The sequence below is a fragment of the Oratosquilla oratoria genome, chromosome 42, assembly GCF_046742065.1.
Source record: "Oratosquilla oratoria isolate Oo_2021 chromosome 42, ASM4674206v1, whole genome shotgun sequence".
NCBI classification, from domain to species: Eukaryota; Metazoa; Arthropoda; class Malacostraca; order Stomatopoda; family Squillidae; genus Oratosquilla; species Oratosquilla oratoria.
In genome coordinates this window covers 35,412,808-35,432,916 of record NC_134818.1, presented here as the reverse complement: position 1 = coordinate 35,432,916, position 20,109 = coordinate 35,412,808, and the positions used below count along the sequence as shown (strand labels likewise).

The following is a 20,109-nucleotide window of genomic DNA, read 5'->3' as shown; positions in this document are numbered from 1 at the left end:
ACTATATTGTTTTCTCAATAAGAATACGCAGAATGTCCTAGGATATGCTTTCCTTCAGCAATGGGGGTGGAATATGACAGAGATTTTTGAAAATAATAAAAAGATGTTTCGGAAGGAAGTTAAGAGAGGAAGGAGAAGTGAACCAAGTAGAGAAGAAAAGTCAAAAGGAACAGATGGAGTGATGATAACGGAAGGAGAGGCGATGATGAGAGTATTTTAGGGAGCTGCTATATGTGGAGGAGGATAGGGTGGGATTGGTGGTAGCAGTGTGAGGCACTAAGAAAGTGACGGCGACAGGAGAGGATATGGAGAGGAAATAAGAAAAGATGAGGTGCAAGTAGTTATTAAAATGATCAAAGGAGGTAGAGCACCTGGGTTAGATGGGTGTCATGAAAGAGGGAGGTACAGTGATGGTGGACTGGCTAGTGAGGTTGTTTAATGTTTGTCTCAAGGAGGGTAGTGTCACAGGACTGAAGTACCTGTATAGTTCCGTTTTACAAGGGAAAAGGGGACAAATGTGAGTGTAGTAGTTTCAAAGGGATCGGTTTGTTGAGTGTAATTGGGATGGGTTATGGGAGGATTTTGATTGAGAGGAATAGAGGAGGAACAGTTGAATTGGTGATTAACAGTGTGGGTTTAGGACAGGTAGGGGTTGCATGGATCAGATTTTTGTTGTAAGACAGATATGTAAGAAAGTTATTGGAAAAACTAAGAATGTATTTTGGACCTTTATGGATTTGGAAAAGGCTTATGACAGAGTAGACACGAAGGCACTGTGGAAGGTTTTGCAGATATATGGGATTGGGGGAAGCTGTTAAGAGCAGTCAAGAGTTTTTACGAGAGTAGAGCCTGTGTTAGAATTGGAAATGGAGAGAGCGAGTGATTTGAGGTAAAGGTGGGACTTCGTCAGGGATGTGTCATGTCGCTGTGGCTGTCTAATGTGTAGATGGATGGGGTGGTGCGGAAGGTAAATGCGAGGGTAATGGGGGAGGAGATTGGAGATGGCCAAAGAAAATGGAGAAAAGTGGGACGTGAGCCAGTTGTTTGCTGACGACAATGCGCATGTGGAGGGTCAGATGGGGAACTAAGGGAGTTAATGACGGGGTTTAGGAATGTATGCGATAGGAGAAAGTTGAAGGTAAATGTGGGTAAATGTAAGATGATGTGATGTATACGTGGAGAGGATGGCAGTGAGTTGGAAGTCTTCAAGGAGAGATGCTGAAGGAAGTGGATGGTTTTAGGTGTTCGGGGTTGCATGTGGAAGGAAAGGGAGGAATGAAGGTAGAGGTAATTTGTAGATTGAGAGAACCAAGTAAACGACTTAGGGGATTAGAAAGTGACAGGAGAAATGTGCATCTGGGAATGGATGTTAAGAGGAGATTGTATGAATGGGTGATTGTGCCGACGGCACTGTATGGGCAGAGACTTGGAATTTAAGAGAGGCAGAGAGGAAAAGTTTGAATGTGTTTGAGATGAAATGTCTGAGAGGTATGGTAGGGGTTGCCAGGTTGGATAGAGTGAGAAACGAGGTGAGGAGGAAAGCTAGGGTGGAAAAGGAGACGGCAGACATGGTTGATGAAAGAATATTGGGATGATTTGGACACATGGAAAGAATGAGAGAAGAAATATTATTAAAAGAGGCGTGGAAAACAGAGATAGAGGGAGTGAATTTGAGGGAACGACCGAGGATGAGATGGATGGATGGGGTGGATGGGGCGTCGAACAAGAAGGGAATGTCTGTTGAGCAAGGAAAGGAGAAAGCAGGATATAAGGATAAGTGGAGAGTGGCTGTCTAGATAATACTACTATGCAAGGAAGGGAGGGGCGGGGGAGTGGGGTAGAGGGTACTTATGTGTAAATCATATTTTGACGCAGACCGCAGGGATGTCTCCCCGTCTTCTCTTTTTCTGCATGAGGAAAGGGTGAGAGGGGTCGCCGATTAAGTGAAGCGGCCTTGGTGTGGATGTGCTGTCTCTTGCTGCATTGCTTCTGACCTAGGGTAATGGGCGGGTTACAGGGATAACCCATCACACATCAGGAACTAAGATGAGAGGGAGGAAAGGGTGGTGGATGGGAGTGGAATGGGTGGGGGTGGGTACGTGCCCTTCACTTGGCTACCTCCCTGGTAAGGGGGAAAAAGGTCTTGGTATATAAATAGCGAATCAGATTCCTTCTCGAAAGCTGCTATGGGCTGCAAATCTGCTCCAACAGTCGGAGAAAAAATAGCCCAGGGCGATAACGCCTTAGAGGGGGTTTACACGGTCTAACGGTTCATCGAACACGGTTCGACAGAGACGTGTTTGAAGTGATGTGTGAACGGGGTATTTGGTTGTCGAACACGTTGGTTAAACCCCAAATACCCCGTTCACACATCACTTTAAACACGTGTCTGTCGAACCGCGTTCGACGAACCGTTAGACCGTGTAAACCCCCTCTTAAGGAATGCCCCAGGGCGCAAAACTGGTGCCGAATTCACTCCTAAGTACTACAATACCGAGGGTCTTCTGTGAAGCTAGGGTGAGAGTACACACACACACACAGAGCACGTGTTGTACAGCACAGGTGTTCCAGCTGACCACACCTGTGAATCATGCATCTAAGGACGACAGTCCCACACAATTTTTAAGACTTTCGCTCTTACGAAGTTACGAGTACACGTGTGACCTTTACACCTGTGAAACACGTTTACGCAAACGCAAAAAATATATATTATAAGCATACACGTGCACACACACTCCACGAAAATAACATGAACGAACAAAAAATACAAGAGACGGGACCCCACGACCATAACTCCTTGGGGTGGTTGAGGAGGACTTACCTGTAAGAGGTACAGGGGCGGCGGGACTTTTCTTCCCCTTCAGCGGGGAACTGCTAGGAGATAGCTTGTCCAGGGGCAGGGGCGCCTGTGGTGAGATAAGTATATACAGTGATACCTTGAGATACGATCGCACTGACATACGAAAAATTTGAGATACGATGTATTTTTTTTTTTAATTTATGCTTTAACATACGACGAAATTTTTGAGACACGATGTGGTGATGCGCGATAATTTGAAACGCCAGCGGTAGGTGGTAGACTGTTCGCTCGGCTCCCGACGATTCAATTCGTATGTTGTCTTCTCGTTTACATATTCGCCGTTTGTTCGTCGTTTTTGCGCCTCTTTTGTGTATCTTTATTTTCATGTATAGCCATGGGAGGTACAATATGAAATAATTGCAAAACATGAGGGTGGCGTTCGGGTGAGTGATTTAGCCAAAGAATATGGACGCAAAGCATCAACAATATCCACGATCATTAAGCAGAAAGATGCAATAAAGAAGATGCCGCCTTCCAAAGGCGTCACCATTATTTCGAAGCTTAGAACAGACCTACATTATTATGTAGGTCTGTTCTAAGCTTAGATGGAGCGCCTACTTTTAATATGGATTAAGGAGGAATTGGCTGGTGAATCTGTTACGGAAACAATAATCTCAGAAAAGGCTATTGCTACCTTCCAAGACCTTAAACGTGATGCAGCTGAGGGAAAACCACCGGAAGGAACTGTTGGCGAGGAATTTAAAGGCAGTCGTGGATGGTTTGAAAGTCGTGAATGATGATAAAATTTAAATTGAAAGAGCCCCCCCCCCCCAAAATAAAAAAAAATGAAAGGCCCCAAAAATTAGCTTAACATTGTTTTTAATCGTATAAAAAGGAAAAAAAATCTTAGTTATTTTCATTTCATTTGTATTAATGTGTGTGTGTTTATCATGACCCTCTGTACGTGTGCGTGCGTCGTATGCTAGCTCTTGTTGCCCTCTCTCACTCCCTCCTCCTCCTGGCTCACACCTCCATTCGCCGTTATCACCTGTCTCCGTAGCATATGATAACATTTATCATTGTTATTTATTATTTTATCATTGTGTGTGTTGTTACTTATGTACTTATCTATAAATTGGGCTTGTTTTGTGTAATTTAAGTTTGTTTAGAGGTAATTTCGTACCGCTGGAACGGATTAATTCTATTTCCATTAATTTAAATGGGAATAATTGTTTTGAGATACGATTTTTTGACCATACGACGGCGGTCACGGAACAAATAATTTCATATCTCAAGGTATCACCGTGTGTGTGTGTGTGTGTATGTATATATATATATATATATATTTATATATATATATATAATATATATATTTATATGCAAGCAATCATATCACCGTGATACGAAAATGCAAAATAACCACAGGAGAAGAGAAACTTGTAGACAGTAAGTACTTTCGCATATTACATCATCTGAAGATGTAATATACGAAAGTACTTACTGTCTACAAGCTTCCCTTCTGTGGTTTTGTATATATATAATACACACACACACATATATATATATATATATATATATATATATACACACACACACATATATTCTTGGAGAGGTCACGCTTGGCTTATTCTCAGCTTTACTGGGACCATTTCGCTGATTCCTCGGCCTAAATGATCGTCTCAGGCGTGAGTTTTGTGCATCCGTTGGGTGCTTGTGCGTGTTCCGAGCCTCCGTGGGGTGCCTGTGTGTGACTGGTCTCTATGGGAGAGCCCCAAGTACAGAGACCACCCACACACAGCAACCCCACGTAGGCTCAGAACACGCACAAGAACCCTACGGAGGCACAAACTCACACCTAAGACATTAGGCTAAGAAACCAACAAAATGGCGCCAGTAAAGCTGAGAAAAGCCAAGCGTGACCTCTCTACGAATAACTTCACTTCATATATATACTCGCTTGCTCATCTACAATCCGACTAAATATGCAGAAAGATCTGCGAAACGTCTTGGTTTATTCTGTGTTTTTCATTATCTGTCCATTGTGTTAATTTTTGCCAATCTTGTATTGGCAAAAATTAACACAATGGGCAGATAATGAAAAACATAGTAGAATATGTCAATTGGAATTTGACTTCTCCCCCTCTCCCTTCAACATAAATCCACTTAACGAAAGCTAGCAAAATTTATTTCCAATTCATTTGCTGTCATTTTTAACAGAATATACTAGAAAGATAATTTCCTGTCATGTTTCACACACACACACACATATATATATATATATATGTGTCTGTGTGTGTGTGTGTGTGCGTGCACATACAGAGGACATACGTCAATAACGATGGCGGTCACAGCAAGATTTATGGACTGGAAACCCACAACCCCACATCGGCCGGCCCTCCTAAGAAACACTAGTAAAGGAACATTAGACTGGTGTGTGTTGTGTGTAGAATCAGTCGCCGGTTGTCAGGATTCTTATGTGAAAAGGTGGGAGAAATACAATCGAGGTTGATAGAGATCTTGGGGCTCAGTTCACAGACCGAGTGACAGCCCCTTGGGGCTACACCCCAAGACAGAGGTGAAAGGGTTGACGGATTTTTAAGACGGCCGGTAAGGAGAGGATTTTCTCGGACGTCGGTCTCGGGGAAATACACGCATGATCCCAATGGGAAAAAAATAAAATAAAAAAATAAATAAAATAATAATAATAATAATAATAATAAATAAAATAAAAACTCGCTACAAGACTCATTTCTGATTTTATTCATGCTACCGCCAGGCGATTTTATTCAGCATATAATCAGATTCCTTACCGAGAGCTGCGGGATGCTGCAAATCTAACCCAACAGTCGGAGGAAAAGTAGTCCAATGTGATAACGCCTGTAAGATCGAGTACCACAAGATCAAGGACAACTTAGCCCTTCCTTACCAGGCGAGCGGGTCCTCCACCTCCTCCCCCTGGTCCTCCAATGGGCGCCAAGGGCACCAGGCGGCCCCCTGCAGGAGGAAGACGCCCAAGGGCACTTCGATCCATCGAGTCTACTGATGTAGAAGACTCTTGGGCTTCTTCTGTGGCGACTTCGGCAGGTGCCGGAGGAGGACCCTGGGGACGCGCAGCTCCTCCTACGGGTTCGGGGCGGTTCCCCAGGAGCTGTAGTCCTTGCTCCTTTGCGGATCTCCTCTTGCCGTGTTCCTCTCCTTCGTCAGGTGAGTACTGCGTTGAGGGGAGGGTTGACTGCTGCAAAAGTTCCTTGGTTTTGCTGGTGGCATTTCCTTCTCCTGAGGGCGTGACTTCGCCCTTCGGGTCTCCCTTTCCAGAGGCGCTTTCTTGTTCCCCCGATTTCTTCAACTCCCACACCTGCGAGCCTTTCCCTCTGTCGTCGCCGTCGTCGGCGTTCGTGATGTAAGTTCTGGGCCCTGAGATGAGGTAGGTGGTGTCACCCGAAGGTAAGCTGTCCCCCGCCCCTTCAGGAGATGTGATGATCTCGTAGGCGCCGTCCGGGCTCCTCCTCCGCCGTCTCGGCCTTTGTTTCTGCTCTCCTCCTGCCGAAGCTCTCCTCGAAGTGAGACAGTTCTCAGCAAGGCTGAGGGCGGAGGTGATGTGAGGATACGCAGGGTTCTTCTGGTCCTCACCCAAAGACTCTTCACTTTCGAAGTCCTCCTCTCCCTCTTCCTGAGGTCCTACTTTCAGCCGAAGAGGTCGTCCTCCGGTGTACCCTCCGCCGAACGTCAGGAGTCCCTCTGGGGAGGTCACAACCTCTCCTCCTCCTGCCTCCTCTTCCCTCGTTAGAACGGACTCGGCCTCACTAGGGATCTCCTCCAGGCAAGAATCTGTAGAAGCGTGAGACAGAGAGCAAGAGAGTGAGAGAGATCAAGGTACGCCCTTGCATACATACATAGACATACAATACTTATACCCATATGAGTGGGTGGGTGGTGAGATAAACACAGGGAACCGTTTAGGGACTTATTCTGACGTTTCGTCCTTACCAGGACTTCTTCACCCACCCATCCACTCATCTGTCTTACATATTTATACCCATATATACATAAACACAATGTGCATATATGAAAATCAACAACCCGGCACTCACCGGTATTACAGGCCACGTGCAGCCTCCGCTCCTTCTCGATATTCTCTCGGATCCGGTCGTCGAGGGGGTTGGTCCAGGTGCTCTGTCCGGTCGCCGAATTGAAGAAGTAGACGCCCAGATCCGGCTCGTGTCTGGAGAAGGAAAGGGGGGGGGGTGACGTTAGGTCCTCTCGTCGACTGACTGAAATCGCCTAGGTCGCTCAAGATATTTTTGTTATTCAATATTGCTTTGTTTTGACCTTATTTTGTTTTATATTGTTTTGCTTTACTTTATTTTGTGTTATTTGATTATGACAGGATTAAGAAGATTTTGAGGATTGGAAGGAACCATATAAACGAAAGGAGGATGGAGGAACAAGAGGAAAAGTAGGAGGAAGAGGAGGTAAAGAAGAGGTGAAGGAAAATCAGGAGGAGGAGGACGACTTACACTGGCGTCCAGGGTGCAGGCAGGGGAAGGAGGAGACCCTGCCTCGCCAGGGGGAGAAGGTAACTCTCGTTGTCGACGTCAATGCCCAGCACGGAGGCGTACTCCAACACCTCTGCAGAATAAAAAAAATATCTTTAGCAATAATATGTACAAGACTAAACCCAATCTGTCAGCTAAAAAGGATTGTTTGATTTGAAAACGGTGCGTCCCGCAATCACGCAACGTGAAAGGTCGACGACATCAGGCAATATCGACGCCAAATTTGACATTTTGGCGGGAAACGCTCTGCCGATCGTGGGTGGCGTCGTCAGTCAGATATGGGCAACAGTAGCCCCCCTCCCACAATATACTGTTGTCAGAGATGACCCTACCCTCACCAACCAACCAACACACACATATATCCACAGTAGCCTATCCCCCTACCACCGTCGTCACAAAATATGTTTACAAATGCTAAATAAGAAATATTTCAGTCGTATAGACCGCATTCAACTAAATAAAATATATTTTTGCGGTAAAACATATCGTTCGAATGTAATACAAGAATAATGTCAATATGACGAACACAATAATAGTAGCAGCGGTAGTAGTAGTAGTACTAGTGGTGGCAGTGGTATAATTAGTGGTGGTAGTAATATTAGTAATGATAATAATAATGACGATGATAATAATAATAATAATAATAGTAATAACAATAATAATGATAATAACAACAATAGTAACAATATAATAAAAAATTATCGAACTAAAATTACAGACGACGTGGTCTTCTGCCTCCATCCACATAACCGAAATTATACACTGGGAGCAGAACCCCTTCTCCCGAAGGATAATCACCCGCCCCTCTGCTACTAGGTAACTAAACCTATCACGAATTACCTGGCCAAGACTCGGTAGTCCCAGGTACCCAATTAGGCTAAAGAGAGAGAGAGAGAGAGAGAATACGATAATATTGTAAACAGATACAACACTGGAGACCTACTGGTGACAAGGCCAACACCAAAAGACTTTATTCAGTTTGGGTCAAAACCTTGTGTTGTTAAGTAACATGAATATGAAAACGAGCTATGACTTCAAGTCGTCTACGCACGATAGTTATGACGTCACAAGCCAACAGTGTATGATGCCACACAGCGATTGCGCGAAATCTATGACTACACGAAGCTTATGACGTCATGTCGCTAATCTTAAACATATGACGCCATATCGCAAATTTCAAACATATGATGTCATATAGCTTTCTAAATATATGACGTCACATCACCGACAAATTTAATGACGTCAGATCGCTTACTTGAAAACTATGACGCCAGATCACCAACACACGAAGTCAATGAAATTAGAACGCGACAACTCGAAGGTTATGACGTCAGATCGTCAACATACAAAACCAATGACGTTATATTGTGAAGACACGTTCAACTTATAACGTCATAACGCATCCACTGTTAATTACCTCATCACGTGCCATGATCAGATAAGAAGAGGGGAAATCCCCTCATCCCCCCACCATACACGTGGTCTTCTCCAATCAATCTCCCCATCAGCAATGATCAGAAGTACTGATGAGGTATACAATATCTATGATGAGCTAATGATCACAGCTAGGCGACTGATTACAAGTCTCTTTCTAAAATATATACAAGCACACACACACACACATATATACCACCATACTGTAAGTAAACATGCGGGTACCTGCTTCTTCTACAACCTCCTTTCTGCATTACACGTGTGTGCGTGCGTGTGTGTAATTCACCGTGGTCTTGATCACGTGTTGGACTCGTGATCGACCGCTATTACCCTCCCGGAAGAGAGCTAAGAACTCATATATGACCAATCTATGGGTAATGCTGTGACCTTACACGCACACACACAAACTTCTCGCTCACGCGAGTTGGAGTAATGACTCGTAGCGCAGCGATTCTGAAAAATTTCAACCCTGGGCGAGATTCGAACTCGTACCGCCGTAGTCGCGGCCGCGAACGCTACCACTGCGCCGTCGAGTCGTTTGTGTGTGCGCGTGTATTTACCTAGTTGTATTTTACGGGAAGGGGAGCTATGCTCGTGAAATCCCGTCTTCATATCTCATTTTATCTAAACTGTTTTTAAATTCATGTATTGTTTTTGCACACACAACTTTCTCATCTAACTTGTTCCAAATGGCTATTACTCTGTGAGGAAAGCTGTTCTTTTTCAGATCTCTTCTGTAGCTGTCTTTCTTGTTTTTCTTTCCGTGTCCTCTTGTATTTCTATCATCCCAGTTGATTAGATCCTCTCTATCAATAGTTTCTATTCCTTTCATGATTCTGTAAATAGTTATCAAATCTCCTCTCTCTCTTCTTTGCTCTTGTGTCTGTAGCACAAGTTTTGCTAGTCTCTCTTCATATGATAGTTTTGAGAGTGTTGGTGCCAATTTTGTAATTGCTCTTTGTATTCTTTCAAGTTTGTGTGTGTGTGTGTGTGTGTGTGTGTGTGTGTGCGCGCGCGCGCGCGTGTGTGTACTTCTGATACTTAGGGACACAGTGGAAGATTAAACCAAGAAATGAACTGTCATGGAGCAAAACTACATATACAAAATAAATATAAATTAACAAAACAATCGTGCTGATTAGAATCGAGGGTGTTATCTTCAGGTGAATAAAATCGCCTGACGGCTACTCGAGGGTTCGATTCGTAGCGCGCATGAAACGGGTTCAATTAGGTTCAAAATAGCTTTGAAGCTTTTCCCTAGGAGAAAGAGTGTTTCCCTCAGCTGAATAAAATCGATTGGCGGCATTCGCCAGAGGAAACAAGCAAAGCGACCAACCACAGAGAAAAGGGTAAGCCAATCAGACTCGCGTCCCCATCCCACCTCCCCAAAAAAGGGGGGGAGACATGACCTTTTATTCAGCCGAGGGGGGATAACCCCCGTCGCCTATAAAGAATTTAATGTCGAGGAAATTGGCTCCCCACCTTCCCACAGGTGCTCCCAGCCGCCGCGTCGACTTCTGCGGCAACACTTGCAGGTGAGGCCGTCGCAGGAACCAGCCAGCACCTCCATTATTCACTCGTGGGGTCAAGCTTCACTAAAAGGGGACTAAGGTGAGAGAGGGAGGAGAGGAAAGAGTGGTGGCGTATGGGAGTTGAATGAATGGGAATGAAATGGGTGGGAGTCGGTATATGCTGCATTTTGACTTTGGCTACTTCCTTGGTACGAGGGAAAAGCAATTGGTGTATATATATATATATATATATATATATATATATATATATATATATATATATATATACAGACACACACACACACACACACATATATATACATATATATATATATATTATATATATATATATATACAGTATATACACACACACACACATATTATATATAAATATATATATATATATATAATGTATATATATGTATATATATATATATATATATATATATATGTATATATCAAGGACTACTATTATACAGGACGTGCGCACCCAGATCCCTGGGTCCGCTAGCGGAGGCCATTGCTTTCTTTGTAACCTAACATTTTATATTGGACAAATATATCAAAACTAGAAACCTAACATTGTATATAGGACAAATATATCAACTCTTGACTTATTCAATGCAGTATAAGTTAATATAAACTTTTATAGTGAAATAAGAAACTATTTTTAAGGCACTGTTATGCTTTGAAATGCCAATTTTAGCCGGACTTGACAGGTATTATTGTATGAGGTTAGTGGACACCAGGGTTGGCGATTTTTTTTTATATTAAAAAAATATATATATAAAAATCGATTTTTTTTTTATCTAAATCAGATTTATTTTATTTAAATAGATTTTTTTTTTTATAGATTTTAAATATTGTGGGATTGCTATCTGATATGCGATCTGATTGCTAAAGGGCATTTTTAGCATATCAATATAAGGAGCAGTGTTATATAGACTTGCCACAAGTATACAAGGAACGGTATAAGCCTACATGTAGTATATATCACTACAGCCCACAACAAGTTTCAACAAGATTCTTGTTGAAACTTGTTCTAGGTAAGCAGCTTCTCACTGAGTCAGTTGCTGCTTTGGAATTAACCAGAAAGGATGTCTTCTGGACCTGGCAGAGTGGTTCCTTCAGGCAGAAAAATGGTCCTGTCTGGAATTATTTTGAAAAACTACCAACAACTTATGGCAAAGGGTACCGAGCTAATGCAAAGACTGCAGCCAGGATCTACAGGGCATTGTGTCAAGATTAAAATCTCACAGAGATAAATGCCAAGGGCAGCCACAGCATACAAAGAAGAAATTGATGACCCAGGTAAATATTCTACTTATATTGTGTGCATTTCTCCCTTTTCATACGCAACTATATAAATTTGGTGAACAATGGAGAGCATGTGCAATAAAAATGTGAAGGCCTAAAGAGATACCTCAACTTCATTACTTCTAAATTTGGGTAATGACTAAATCATTATAATATACTGTATCCACTCAACTTTGGGGCCTAGATGATTGTTATTCATATCATTATGTAATATATTTCATTATGTAATATATTTCACAGGTTCCATTGGAATTCAGCCCACATGGGATTCAGTCCAAAGGGATTTAGCCTCACCTAACCCAACTAACCCATTATTTTTAGTGAATTTAAAAGTGGACTGAATCCTGTGTGGGCTGAATTCCAAGCCCACCTATTTCATATCCTGTTAATTATTTCCAAATAATTTAGTGGCTTGTGTGAATATGATCATTATCTAAGAAAATAACTACTGTACTCAAAAGTAGCCTAAATCACACTGTATTCATTCATTTATCAATTATGCAATATGCTAAAATTGTCTGTTTCCATTTCAGGACCTGTATCAACAGCTTCAATCCCTTCATCATCGGCTCCACTTGAATTATCTGCAAAGCTGACTCTACCATTAAAAAGGTCACTATCAGACTCCTCCCCAGACGCCATTTCTGCTAAATCATTTTCATCTAAAAGAAAGTCATCAACATCTCTGGACAGATTTATCATAAAAACTTCAGCCTCTCAAAAGGAAAATCTCGACAAAGAAATTGCAAGAATTATATTTGCTACAAATTCACCATTTCGTTTTGTTTGGCATCCTCAGTTTCTCAAAATGGTTCAGAACCTGAGGCCAGGTTATATTCCTCCATCCAGAAAAGATATTGCTGATAAGTACTTGGATCTTGTGTATGAAAAGGAATATAAAAAGTGTGCACATGACCTGAATAATGAAACTATATGTCTTTCAATTGATGGGGGGTCTAACATCCATAATGAGCCCATAATATGTGTCACTCTAACAACATCCACTGGTCAGATTTATTTAGTTGACACAATAGATACATCAGGGAAGCCTCACACTGCTGAATATCTTCTACAACTTGTACAAAATTCGATCAAGAAGGCTGAACAAGATTTTGGTTGTCATATTGGAAGTGCTGTGACAGACAATGCAGCAAATGTCACCAAGATGAGAAAAGTCTTGGAGGAATCGAGTGAACCTGAGCATACAATCCTCACATACGGCTTATACCGTTCCATGTATACTTGTGGCAAGTCTATATAACACTGCTCCTTGTATTGATATGCTAAAAATGTCCTTTAGCAATCAGATCGCATATCAGATAGCAATCCCACAATATCTAAAATCTATAAAAAAAAATCTATTTAAATCAATTAAATCTGATTTAAATAAAAAATCTATTTTCTATATTCTTTAAAATTATATATAAAAAAAAAAAAAAAATTGCCAACCCTGGTGTCCACTAACCTCATACAATATTATTTGTTAAGTCCGGCTATAATTGGTATTTCAAAGCGTAAGTGCCTTAAAAATATTTTCTCATTTCACTATAAAAGTTTATATTAACTTATACTGCACTGAATAAGTCAAGAGTTGATATATTTGTCCTATATACAATGTTAGGTTTCTAGTTTGGATATATTTGTCCAATATAAAATGTTAGGAGAAAGCAATGGCCTCCGCTAGCGAACCCAGGGATATGGGTGCGCACGTCCTGTGTAATAGTAGTCCTTGATATAAATATATATATATATGTATATATATATATATATATATATATTTATCTGTATATACATATAGATATATATATATATATATATATATATATATATATGCAGACAAACCACTGGGAAAATGAAAGAGATGAGACCGAGCGCTTTCGTCTATTCAGACATTTTCAAGGTATAGATACATAAAAGAGACAAGTATATATCGTCAGAAGGTTAAGGTGGATCTCTCCCAGTGCCATATTGGCTCAAGTGTCCGGACATTTGCTTTACAATTTTTGTGATGATAAATTCATCCAATTTGTATAATCCTTGACTTAAATTTAAATTATTAACAAATGCATTCTTGATCAGACTGGATTCTATGATGTTTCTATTCAAATAAGAATTACTTTTGACAATTACTTTAGCTTCATTCCAATTGATACGATGGTTAAAATCCCTAAGATGGACAAATAACGCGTTGGACGTTTGACCACTTCCAACGCTATATTTGTGTTGCTTTATTCTAACATTTAATTCCTTTCCAGTCTGACCAATATAGCATTTGTTGCAATCTTTACATGGAATTTTATATACACAGCCTTCCTTATTTTCAGGGGAATTTTAATCAAAAGACTTTTGACTGTGTTGGAGTTCCTAAAAATGGTTTGGATGTTGAAATTCTTAAGAATATGCGGCAATTTAATGAAGTTGTCATGATACGGAAGAACGAGAAGATTTTTAGAATTAAATTTTTCTTTAGTTTTGTCATCAAAATAAGACTTTCTAGCCATTTTTTGAGAAATTTCAATTAGATGATTTGGATACTTTAATTTTAAAGCTATGTCATTTATTCTTGAGAATTCATCATCCAAAAACTCCGGACTACAAATTCGATAAGCACGAAGGTACATTGAAGATAACACAGATGCTTTGGTCCTGTAATGATGAGAAGAGTAAAAATGAACATATGAAAGAACATTAGTAGGTTTCCTATAAACATCAAATGTTCCCGAGGATCTGCTGGGTACAATTTGTCCAAGTGGCTTGTGTCCGTTTTGAGCCCTCTAGTAGGGACAATTTCCCACAGCCACATACACAACAATGTAGAGTTAGTTAACAAACTTAATAACCTTAATGTTAACTGATTTTTCTCTTATTAGTTATGATATCACTTCGTTATTCACCCGTGTTCCAGTTTTTGATTTATTAGTGTATCTTGAAGAAGAATTGGAGAAATTTGATTTACCACTGCCTACTGCCACCATTATTGATTTAATTAAATTGTGTGTTTTGGAATCTCATTTTGTGTTTAACGGTAACTATTATTTACAGAATTTCGGTATGGCAATGGGTAATCCGATTTCTCCAATTCTTAGCAATCTTTATATGGAATTTTTTGAAACAAAGTTGTTACCCAATATTCTCCCCCAAAATGTTACTTGGTTTAGGTACATTGATGATATTTTGTGCATTTGGCCTGTTAACCCATTCAACTCCGATGACAAGATGTCTTGTCATTTGGTCAAATAAAACAAAAAATCATAATAAAACAACAAAATGTTTGATGATCAAACAGCACCAGAAAAATATGACGTCATCAGTCCTCCTTGAGGAGGACTGATGACGTCATATTTTTCTGGTGCTGTTTGATCATCAAACATTTTGTTGTTTTATTATGATTTTTGTTTTATTTGACCAAATGACAAGACATCTTGTCATCGGAGTTGAATGGGTTAATGCTGACCCGTCAACTTTCTTGTCACAACTTAATGCCTTAGTCCCTTCAATCAATTTTACCATGGAAATAGAACAAAATAATCAATTACCTTTCCTTGATGTATTGATATACAGAAACGAAAGGTCTTTCAAATTTGATGTTTATAGGAAACCTACTAATGTTCTTTCATATGTTCATTTTTACTCTTCTCATCATTACAGGACCAAAGCATCTGTGTTATCTTCAATGTACCTTCGTGCTTATCGAATTTGTAGTCCGGAGTTTTTGGATGACGAATTCTCAAGAATAAATGACATAGCTTTAAAATTAAAGTATCCAAATCATCTAATTGAAATTTCTCAAAAAATGGCTAGAAAGTCTTATTTTGATGACAAAACTAAAGAAAAATTTAATTCTAAAAATCTTCTCGTTCTTCCGTATCATGACAACTTCATTAAATTGCCGCATATTCTTAAGAATTTCAACATCCAAACCATTTTTAGGAACTCCAACACAGTCAAAAGTCTTTTGATTAAAAATTCCCCTGAAAATAAGGAAGGCTGTGTATATAAAATTCCATGTAAAGATTGCAACAAATGCTATATTGGTCAGACTGGAAAGGAATTAAATGTTAGAATAAAGCAACACAAATATAGCGTTGGAAGTGGTCAAACGTCCAACGCGTTATTTGTCCATCTTAGGGATTTTAACCATCGTATCAATTGGAATGAAGCTAAAGTGATTGTCAAAAGTAATTCTTATTTGAATAGAAACATCATAGAATCCAGTCTGATCAAGAATGCATTTGTTAATAATTTAAATTTAAGTCAAGGATTATACAAATTGGATGAATTTATCATCACAAAAATTGTAAACCAAATGTCCGGACACTTGAGCCAATATGGCACTGGGAGAGATCCACCTTAACCTTCTGACTATATATACTTGTCTCTTTTATGTATCTATACCTTGAAAATGTCTGAATAGACGAAAGCGCTCGGTCTCATCTCTTTCATTTTCCCAGTGGTTTGTCTGCATACTAGTATCACGCGTTCAAGTGATTTCTTCTGCATATATATATATATATATATATATATATATATATATATATATATATATATATATATATTAACAACCACAATGCACTTTAATTCTAAGCCATCAAAGGCCAGCTTGCTGAAATTGAAATGTGGTACTGCCCAGGACTCGAACCCGGCATTCTCATGACAAGTGCGACAGTGACTTTCCAACTAGGCTACCAAGAGTCTTAATAGCCTGGGTTGGAATGTAACAGGCGCACTTGTCATGAGGATGCCGGGTTCGAGTCCTGGGCAGTACCACATTTCAATTTCAGCATGCTGGCCTTTGATGGCCTAGAATTAAAGTGCATTGTGGTTGTTAAAATTTCTCTCTAATCACTGGGACCCATTCAGTGTTGTCCATATATATATATATATATATATATATATATATATATATATATAATGTATGTATGAGATGGATGGATGGGGTAAAAGGGGCATTACGAAAGAGAGGAATGTCTGTTGGGGAAGGACGGGAGAGGACAGGAGATAGGGGTGAATGGAGAAGGGATGGATGGTGCTGTGATGCATGAGGGGTGGGGGATGGGAGGTGAGGGAGTATGTATGAGAAATAAATTGACGCAGCCCGAAGGGGTTTCTCCCTATTTTCCTTTTCTGCATGAGGGGACGGAGAGGAGGGGTCGCCGAATTAATGAAGCGGCCTTGCTGTGGGTGTGCTGTGTCTTGCGACACTGCTTCTGACCCAGGGCAGTGGACAGGATGCAGGGATGACCCGTCATCCAGGAGGTGCCAAGATAAGAGGGAGGGAGGAGGGTGGAGGGGAGTGGAATATATAGGAAATGGAATGGGTGGGAATGGTTTCTATACCTTTTTCTTTTTGGCTACCTCCCATGTAAAGGGGAAAAAAGCCTTTGGCATATGTATGTGTGTGTTTGTGTGTGCATATATATATATATATATATATATATATATATATATATATATATATATATATATATATATATATATAAAGGGGTGGAGGTTGTGCGTCCGTCCAAAAATAACAGCAGCAATGAAAGGAAAAAGAAAATGAAAAACAAAGAAGAATAAAATAAAACTAAATAAGATGGGGAAACAGGAAAATAAAAACAAATGAATGAATAAATAGATAAATAAAAGAAAAAATATGAGGAAATAAAAATAATTAGGAAAAAACGAAACCGAAATAGAAAAGGAAATAGAACGAGGTAGCTAGAGAGAGAGAGAGAGAGTCACAAGCCGCAGAAGAGCCCTCCCCCCCTCCTCCTCCTGCCATTGTGACGAAGTTCCTGGCCGCTCGCTCCGCTCTCGTCCCAAGGCGATTTAATTCAGGTCAAGTTCGACGACACAAACGAATAGGTACGAATCACCCCCTCCCCCCCCCAAGTAAATCTATCCTCCCACGGCCCCAACCCACACACCCATGCCACCTTCGCCCCCCCCCCTTCTCCCCGTTGTCATGTTCTATCCCCCAGCACCTTCTGCCTCCCTCCCCCTTCTTGGATCTGATTCATTCACCCCTTGTAAGCTCCCCTCTCCCATCGTCTGCTCCCCACCCGCACCCTTCCAATAAGCCCCCACCCTACTTTATCCTATTAGGTTCCCCCTCTCACTATTAGCATCCTCCCCTCTCCCGCCATTCCTGCCTTAATAGTCCCCCTCTTTTCCATTCTTATCAGCGTCACTCTCTCTCCCCTTCTTCCCCTCGTAAGCCTTCTTCTTCTTCAACTCCCCCTCCCAAACTTCCTCCACAGCCACAAACATCCCCCTTTTCTCCCCTCCCCTAACTTCATCTGATATACCAATTAACGTCATCCCCAATCTTTTGCCGCCCCTCTCCCTCCAAACCACCACCACCGCCAGAATCATCCAATGATATCAACAAGAGTACTCGCTCTTGATGCCTTTCCACTTTGGCCCTTCTATCCTAACATACTTGGGCAAAGATGCCCGTTTGGGCCACAGCTAAGCGCCTCCTGGGGTGAGTCTTCAGCTCACCTCCTCGCCAAACTATTTGATTCAGTTTAAGACTAAGCTTCAGGTCACAAAGAAGTCAGTCCTTTCCCCTTGTCTTGTCACCCCCAGTGCTTTGGTCGAGCTGCCGCCAGGCCAATTTATTCAGCTGAAGGATTAAGAAGAGACATCACACCGAGTCGAATTTCCTCTTTTTTTTTCCTCCCACCCCCTCTCTCTCCTAATCATTTCTCCTCCGCCACATTCCCCTGTTCCTTACTAAAGCGCGGTTGACACGAGCAATACATCGGCACCAAATTCCCGAGACAACGGAAACTTGGTGCCGAAACATTGCTCGTGCCAACCGCGTTAACTGCCGTCCTCCCCAAGGTGAAATAAAGGGCCGTGCGCCCTGGTGCCACTAGGTGACATGTACCGTACAGTACTATATGGCGCGCGCGTTACATTTATATGCCGTCTTACGTGCAGCCTACATGCCGGCATGCCGGGCTACGTGTGTATGATGTTATGTCTATATGACACGTTACATGTATATGGTGTATTATGTGTAGATGATGTGTTACGTGTACGTGTGACGTGTACGTAACGCTTAATGCATGACACGTTACGTGTGTATGCATGACATGACCAACGCATTGCACGTTGCATCGTGCCGGAGCACGCGACACCGAAGTGCCAAAGTTGCTTGACACGAGATACTATCGTATGACACATGACACGATCGTTTGGCACGTGGCACAAGTATGAAGCAGGTGGTGCCAGCATGCCATGTGGGACAGCTGGAGGCAAATCGATGGCAAATGTGCATCTGTGTACGCACTTGCATGTGTATGTGCACACGTGCGCACGTACATGTATGTATTTACGCAGACGTGCGCGTGTGTGTGATTCACCATGGTCTTGGATCACGTGTTGGACTCGTGATCGACAGATATTTCCCTCCCGGAAGAGAGCTCAGCTCATATATGACGGATCTAAGGGTAATGCTGTGACCTTACACGCACACACACACACACCCAACTCACGTCCACGAAAGTTGGAGTAACGACTCACAGCGCAGCGATACTGAAATAATTTCAGCCCTGGGCGGGATTCAAACCCGGAACCCTTAGTGGCGGCCGGGAACGCAACCACTGCGCCGTCAAGTGTGTGTGTGTGTATTTACCTAGTTGTATTTTACAGGAAGGGGAGCTATGCTTGTGGTGTCCCGTCTTCATATCTCATTTTATCTAGCCTGTTTTTTAAATTAGTGTATCGTTTTTGCACACACCACCTTTTCATCTAACTTGTTCCAAACGTCTATCATCCTGTGGGGAAAGCTGTTCTTTTTCAGGTCTCTTCTATAATTGTCTTGATTTTCTTTCTGTATCTGCTTGCATCTCTATCATCCCATTTTATTAGATCCTATCAATAATTTCCATACCTTTCATGATTCTATAGTTATCAAATTTCCTCTTTCTTTTCTTTGCTCCAATGTCTGTTGTTCAAGTTTTGCCAGCCTCTCCTCATATGATAGTTCTGTGAGCATTGGTACCAATTTCATAATTGCTCTTTGTATTCTTTCAAGTTTTGTTATACATTTTTTTGTACTTTGTATCCATTGTATCATTGTATGTTCTATAATCATATCAAGTAGTACATTTCCCCATAGGTCATCTTCACCCTTCATTGTCATCTCTTCCCAGCAGATTTCTTTACAATTAAAGTCACCCATTATAACTATTCTTCCTCCATCTTCCATTATCTTATTTAGTGTTATCCTTGTGTCTTCTAACATATTCTTGTGTTCTCTCTCTTCCCATGAAGCCATTCTAGGAGGCACATAATTTACCACAAACTTTCTGTTCTTCTTGTCCCTGTCCTCTATTTCAATCATAATCATTTTCACAGGCAACATTCCTCACATTTACATCCTTCTTAGTCAGGAACATAACTCCACTACCTTGTTATACTTCTGTTTCTAATCCAATAATTATATACATCATGTCCTACACTGTTGGGTGGTAATGGACCTTTCAATTTTGTCTCC

The 20,109-nt window shown here is 41.2% G+C and overlaps 1 protein-coding gene across 1 annotated transcript in view; it reads right to left on the bottom strand.

Annotated features, from left to right (window-relative positions):
* LOC143021744 (uncharacterized) overlaps positions 1-20,109 on the bottom strand; it is a 231,433-nt gene that overhangs the window by 195,085 nt on the left and 16,239 nt on the right. Inside the window, exons 2-5 of the mRNA XM_076179439.1 lie at positions 7,318-7,429; positions 6,892-7,022; positions 5,727-6,628; positions 2,822-2,906 (exon numbers count right to left, since the gene is read on the bottom strand). Coding sequence (XP_076035554.1) covers positions 2,822-2,906; positions 5,727-6,628; positions 6,892-7,022; positions 7,318-7,429 — 1,230 coding nt within the window. The remainder of the gene's footprint in view (positions 1-2,821; positions 2,907-5,726; positions 6,629-6,891; positions 7,023-7,317; positions 7,430-20,109) is intronic.